The 6,394-nt window shown below is 53.9% G+C and overlaps 1 protein-coding gene across 1 annotated transcript; it reads right to left on the reverse strand.

Moving 5' to 3' along the window:
* Positions 1 to 598: 598 nt before the first annotated feature.
* LOC122385395 (uncharacterized protein K02A2.6-like) lies at positions 599 to 3,405 on the reverse strand. Its single transcript, XM_043373638.1, has 6 exons — positions 2,965 to 3,405; positions 2,327 to 2,917; positions 1,579 to 1,952; positions 1,162 to 1,381; positions 783 to 1,014; positions 599 to 738 (listed from the first exon to the last, which is right to left on the reverse strand). Exons 1-6 carry the CDS (start codon positions 3,403 to 3,405, stop codon positions 599 to 601), a joined length of 1,998 nt encoding a protein of 665 aa, XP_043229573.1.
* Positions 3,406 to 6,394: the final 2,989 nt, after the last annotated feature.

Below are 6,394 nucleotides of genomic sequence, written 5' to 3' on the forward strand. Positions count from 1 at the left end.
GTGCGCACGTGGAGGGGTCGCTTCCAGATCTTGGAAATGGCTGGGCCGATTCAGATTAAATTTGGTACACCGCTAGAAACCGGCAAATAGAGAGCCGTGCACAAGACAATTGGGATCCAGGTTGCACGTGCGCGCGTGCAGGGTGTCGCTTCCAGATCTCGAAAACGGCCGGGTCGATTGCACTCAAATTTGGCACACCGCTATAGACCGGCGAATAGGGTGCCGTGCACGTCAGTCCGTAGCACACCGACTCCGGTCTGCACGTGCAAGGCTCATCCTCTCGTTTGGCGGCGGGCGTTTTTGCTGCGTTTACAGAGGTGTTTGCTCAAACAACCTGCGGTCCCGCGATGCGGAGCCCAGCATCGCAGATGCTGGTAGAGCGGGGTGTGACCACAGCAGCCACCACGATACATCTCCCCCTCTTACGCGTATGCTAATAAGATCTACTGGAGAAAGCTAAGCTGTACTCCAAGCACAAAGCTGGTTTTCTTAAACCCCGAAAATCCGACCGCTGCGAGTTTTACGAGGGCTAACGTGTACGGGGTCGTCAGCGGGCTGCACTGATGGTGGAGCGGGTGCCAGCGGAGACGTCGCCGGCTCAGGCGACGGCACAGCTGGCGGAAGCTGCTGTGGTGGTGGTGGCGGCACCACCGGGCGTGGTGCTGCCACGGATGTCGGCGGCACCACCGGAGGTGGCACTGGTGCTGCCCGTTGCCCGGTTCCGTGCTGTGCCGGGACCTGTAACGGAACAGGAGGGATCAGCAGCAGGTGCCGTCGGTTGCGGCGATATTGGCAGCCGCCCAGCTCCACCAGATAGCTGCGTCTGGAGAGCCTTTGCGTGACGATGGCGGGCTCCGACCAGCTGCCCTTTTCTGTCTTGATCCGGACTCTGGGGCCGGGCTGCAGCGGAGGCAGGTTGCGGGCGCCTCGCCTCTGATTGACGGTTGACTCCTGTTTCTTCTTTCTCCGCCCATCGCGGAGTTTGGCGTGCCGCCATGCCTTCTTGGCGGGCTGCTGAGCGACGGGGAGACGGGACTGAAGCTCACGTCCCATCAGAAGGCGGGCTGGGGAGTATCCAGTGGCTTCCACAGCCGTTGTTCGGTAGTTCAGGAGAGCGAGGTGAGGATCTTTTTGGCGAAGTATCCACTTTGCGGTCCTCACGGCCCGTTCAGCTGCTCCGTTGGATGATGGCGTGTGCGGGTCAGTGACGCGATGTGTGAAGCCGTACGACGCTGCGAAGTCGGCGAATGAGCTGGAAGTGAACTGCGTTCCTCCGTCTGTTGTCATCAGATCCGGTATCCCCAGTCTGGAGAACAGGCGCTTCAGCCGCTCGATGACTGCGGTGCTTGTGAGACTGGGCAAGCGTTGGATTTCCAGATACCTGCTGAAGAGGTCCACAGTCACGAGCCAGTTGCTGTTGTTGAAGTGGAAAATATCTGCTGCGATGTGAGTCCACGGTCTTGACGGCGTTGGAGTCGTTACCAGTGGCTCAGCGTGCTGGGAGGGCGCGTGCACTTGGCAGAACGCGCAGTGCTCGATATGGCGCTTCAAGTCGATGCTGATCTTGGGCCGGGCCACCAGACGGATTCTGCTGCTCGCTGGCGGCACTTGTTGAGCCCGAAGTGACCGTCGTCGTGTAGACGGTTGAGCATCTCTTCACGCAGACTAGGCGGTATGATGATGCGGCGGCCGTACATGAGCAGTGTGCCGCTTGTCAGGTAGAGAACGCTGATTTCTCCACGCGCGGCGAAGTAGTCCAGCATGTCGGGGTGCTTTGCTCCCTCCTTCCAGCCAGAGAGAGTCTGCTGAACCACGCGCTGGAGGAGTTCATCTGCCTGTTGTGCCCTGCTGATTTCCACCAGACGCTGCGGTGTGGCGGGCAGGTCATCGAAGACCCTCTTGCAGAAGTTGTGGACGTCTTCCTGTAGCACAGCGCCGATCGCATCGTGCTTCTGGAGTGGGTGACGCGAGAGGAAGTCAGGTACCAGGTGCTGCTTCCCTGGAATGAACACCGCTGTTGCGTTGTAACGCATCAGTCGCATGAGCATGCGCTGACACCTGATTGGGCATCTACGAGATTTTTCGTGTTGATGAGCGGGATCAATGGCTTGTGATCCAGTTGTAGGTCGAACGACGGCAGTCCAGACAGGAACATGTGCATTTTCTCGCATGTCCAAGTTGCAGCGAGTAGTTCCTTTTCAATCTGGGCCCACCTCGTCTCTGTGTCCGTCAGACTTCTGCTGCAGAATGCGACGGGCTTGAAGCTGGAACCATGCTTCTGAAGGATGCATCCTCCGATTCCGTAGCTGCTTGCGTCTGCGCTGACCACTGTCTCGCGCACTGGGTCGTAGAACGCCAGGACTGGAGCGGACGTGACGGCTGCTTTCACATCATCCAGTGCTTGCTGCTGCTGAGGCGTCCAGTTCCACGCAGCGTCTTTTTTCAGCAAATCGTTGAGGGGCCTTAGGCGCTCCTGGATGTGCGGGACGAACCTGCAGAGGTAGTTGACCACCCCTAGCAGAGACCGGAGCTCTGTGACGTTCTTTGGCTGCTGGAGCTGCTGTATCGCTTCGAGCTTCTCGTCGTCCACGCCGATGCCATTCTTGCTTATCTTCATGCCAAGAAACTTGACTTCGTCCCTTCGGAACTCACATTTCGTCTTGTTCAGCTTGAGGCCAGATTCGTGGATTCTTCTGATGACGGCTTCCAGACGTGCGTCATGGTTGCTTGCATCTCCAAAAACCAGCGTGTCGTCCATGTAGACGATGACTCCAGGCAGTCCATCCAGCATCTCTTGCATCTTTCGCTGGAAGCACTCCGGAGCCAGTGAGATTCCCATCGGCAGGCGCAGGAACCTCTTCCTGCCGAACGGTGTGATGAACGTAGTCATTTTGGAGCTTGCCTCGTCCAACGGGATCTGGTAGAAGCCAGAAGAAGCGTCCAGCTTGGAGAACAGTGTCGCACCGCCAGCTTGGACGTCAGGTGCTCCAGGGTCGGGATCGGGAAGATCTCACGCTTTACGGCTTGGTTCAGCTTTTTGTAGTCAACTGTGATCCGGACACCACTGTTCTTCGGGACGGGGACGAGCGCGGATACCCAGTCTGTGGGTTCAGTCTCCGGTACGATGATGCCCTGCTCTTCCATTATCTTCAGCTCCTCCTCCACTGGCTTCATCAGCGGCAGGGGGACGTGTCTTGCTGTGGAGAGAGCGACCGGGACGGCATCCTCGCGTAGCCGGATGCTGATTGGTGCCGTCTTCATGAGGCCTGCTTCTCCGAAGACATCTTCATGCACCTCTCCTGTGAACTGGAGAACACCCAGACGCGAGCACGCCGACCGGGAGAGGAGGTTATCTGCTGAGTCCACTACATAGAACACCTCCGACTCCGCTTTGCTTTTGAACATGATTGTCCCATTCAGCTTTCCTTTTACGGTTAGCACGCCACCGACGCTAGTGAGCGTGCTTGGGTCTTCGATAACGGCAGATAAAAATCACAATAATTAGATGCACGCTTCACAAAAAAGACACTAACGCTTGCTTATGCTTGCTTGATGAGTGGCACGGCAAGTTCAGAAGGCAGGCTGCGCCATGTTTGTGTGCTTGCTTATGGCTTGATGAACCACAGGGTGCAGACGCCACCAGTACCAGCCGAGAACTGTATTCAGCGAGCGGGGTGGCGGTGGCCCGGGCGGCCACAGCCCAGACTGCATACGATACCGGCGCCGGCTCAGCGGCGGTTCCAGGCTATAGAGCGGGGTGTGACCACAGCAGCCACCACGATACACCGCCGTTTCCCGATAAAATGTTAATTGGTCGTTAAATCGTTAACGGTGCAAAATACCACCCAAAAGAGGTACATTTTCGGAATCAGCGCATCAAGGAGGCCCTATATGCTGACTTTCAGCCAAATCGAGAGACCCCGCCGTTTCCCGTTAAAATGTTAAATGGTCGTTAACTCGTTAACGATGCAAAATACCACCCCAAAAAGGTACATTTTCGGAATCAGCGCATCGAGAAGGCCCTGTACACCGATTTTCAGCCAAATCGAAAGACCCCGCTGTTTCCCGTTAAAATGTTTATTGGCCGTTAACTCGTTAACGATGCAAAATACCACCCCAAAGAGGTACCTTTTCGGAATCAGCGCATCGAGGAGACCCTATACACCGATTTTAAGCCAGATCGAAAGACCCCGAAAATTGCTGCTGAAATCGGTATATATGTTACAGGCAAAGTGAAAACTCGGGCATTTTGTAAAATGCCTAGGCAATTTGCAAAATGCCTGACCGGCCAGGCATATTTCAAAATGCCTAGGCAGTTTGCAAATTGCCTGACCCACCAGGCATTTTGCAAACTGCCTGAAATATTTTCCCAGGCCTTTTGCAAAATGCCTGACATCAAACTCGCACTAGCGGTGATGTAGGTATAGGTAAGCATCATTTGTAACTGGCGCTTACAAAAGTTAATCGCTGTCAATGCGCGCCAAGTGAGAAGACACTGCGTTCTCCGGGTAGCGCCGCCGAGTTCAGGTCACTGAGCCCCAGCGGCCGTCGGGTGCCGAGCACCGGGCGTGGTTTCGTTAGTAAACATGCGCTCGGTACAATAATTGCGCTGTTTATAAGAGCCCTTGGTGACTTTTTGAAAATACTGTGGGTGGATATTGATCAGAAAAGAATACTCTATCAAATTACGAAAATTTGATCGTTACACGTTTACATTATCAATCGTCTCTGCCAGAACAGTAGCCCACTAGAGCAGAATACTGGACATCGCAGCTTTTATACACTTGGCTACAACTGTCAACTCCGTATATACGAAAGGTACGGAGACGGTGGCTCAAGTCCATTCAGTGGTAACTAGTTCCATCTCGACGGAATTGACGCAAGACGTAGTTTACAGATATCACGAAATTGATGCGCGGTTGGCCCGGTCTGTTATGTTGTCCCTCCCATGTCCCTCCTAAGTGCTGAATGGGTGTAATTTTACCGGGTTCGGCACCAGGGCATCTGGACCAGGGCGCTCGGCATCTAAATCGGCCATCCCCCGGTATCTGAAGACCTTACCATGAAGCTGAGGCCGCTAAACCTCAGGTTGCAACCCTGACTTTATACCGTCATCCAGAAGTGATGCAGCTGGATTTCGCCAAGACCCACCAAATCTGGACCATTCAGGACCAGAGATTCAGACTTTTTCAGTGATGAGGCGATATTAGAGCTTTTCTAAGTCACTAACCATCCCGACAGACAACCAGTTCTGGGCCAACGGCAGCTCAGAAGCGCTGCACCGTCGATGACAGTGAAGCATCCACTGGCGATTCTCGTTTGGGGCATGATGGGCTACATAGGCCTCTTTGAGCTTCACCATGTGACGCAGGGACAGACCACGTGGCCGCTGATAACTTGTCAGCGAGGTGCTGGAGAACACTGACGCAACTACGAACAATCAATTTCGGGACACAAGTACAATATCCGCAACAATTTCGTGACACCCTGTATTCGTGACACCCCTGTATTTGGGCTCAGGCCCAGTGGAACGTTTATGGGCAACGCCTGAAGTCAACAACAACGGTGGAATATATGGAAACTCAGGCATTTTGCAAAATGCCTGGCGGTTCAGGCATTTTGTAAAATGCCTAGGCATTTTGCAAAATGACTGGTGGCCTGGTGGGTCAGGCAGTTTGCAAACTGCCTAGGCATTTTGCAAAATGATTGGCGGGTCAGGCATTTTGCAAAATGCCTAGGCAGTTTGCAAAATGCCCGGGTTTTCACTTTGCCTGTAACATATATATATGTTGCAGGCACTTTAGAAAATCAGTCATTTTGTAAAATGCCTAGGCATTTTGCAAAATGCCTGATTTTCCAGGCTTTTTGCAAAAAGCCTAGGCATTTTACAAAATGACTGACTCTCCAGTCATTTTGCAAAATGCCTAGGCATTTTACAAAATACCTAGCCATTTTACAAAATGACTGAGCAGTGTGTTGTAGATACGAGTACCTAATTATATACGTTTTGGTAGCGTGTAAGTGGACCGAGGAGTCCAGCATTATGACCAGAGGAGTCCAGCAGTGGGAAGTCCATACCTACCTCCAGGGGCGCGGGAACTACGTTCCGACTGGGGGGGCACACCATAATAGAGATCAACCTAGGGTACCCCCAAATCTAGTTTTCTCACCGGTTTTAGGCCACTTATTTTTCACCCCCTCGGCTTTTTCAACAAAAAAGAAAACATTTGCAAAAAAAGTGTGGTATTCCGTCTCAAAGCTGTGGGGGCACCGCCCCCACGGCCCCAGAGTTGGGGGGGGGGGGCAAGCTGCCCCCACTGCCCCCCCGGCTCCCGCGCCTATGCCTACCTCTATTTTGAGAAGTGCAGGCCCGCGACATTTCCAACCCCCACGT

The sequence above is a fragment of the Amphibalanus amphitrite genome, unplaced genomic scaffold (genome assembly GCF_019059575.1).
Source record: "Amphibalanus amphitrite isolate SeventyFive unplaced genomic scaffold, NRLGWU_Aamphi_draft 000217F_arrow, whole genome shotgun sequence".
Taxonomy (NCBI): domain Eukaryota; kingdom Metazoa; phylum Arthropoda; class Thecostraca; order Balanomorpha; family Balanidae; genus Amphibalanus; species Amphibalanus amphitrite.

Bases quoted from the DNA above. Each gene is read 5' to 3' on its own strand.
- LOC122385395 (XM_043373638.1), bottom strand. From the start codon at position 3,405: ATGTTCAAAAGCAAAGCGGAGTCGGAGGTGTTCTATGTAGTGGACTCA. The intron at 2,918-2,964 runs GTGCGACACTGT...GGCTTCTACCAG, and splicing joins ACCTGACGTCCAAGCTGGCG to ATCCCGTTGGACGAGGCAAG. The intron at 1,953-2,326 runs GTCAGCGCAGAC...CACCCACTCCAG, and splicing joins ACCCAGTGCGCGAGACAGTG to AAGCACGATGCGATCGGCGC.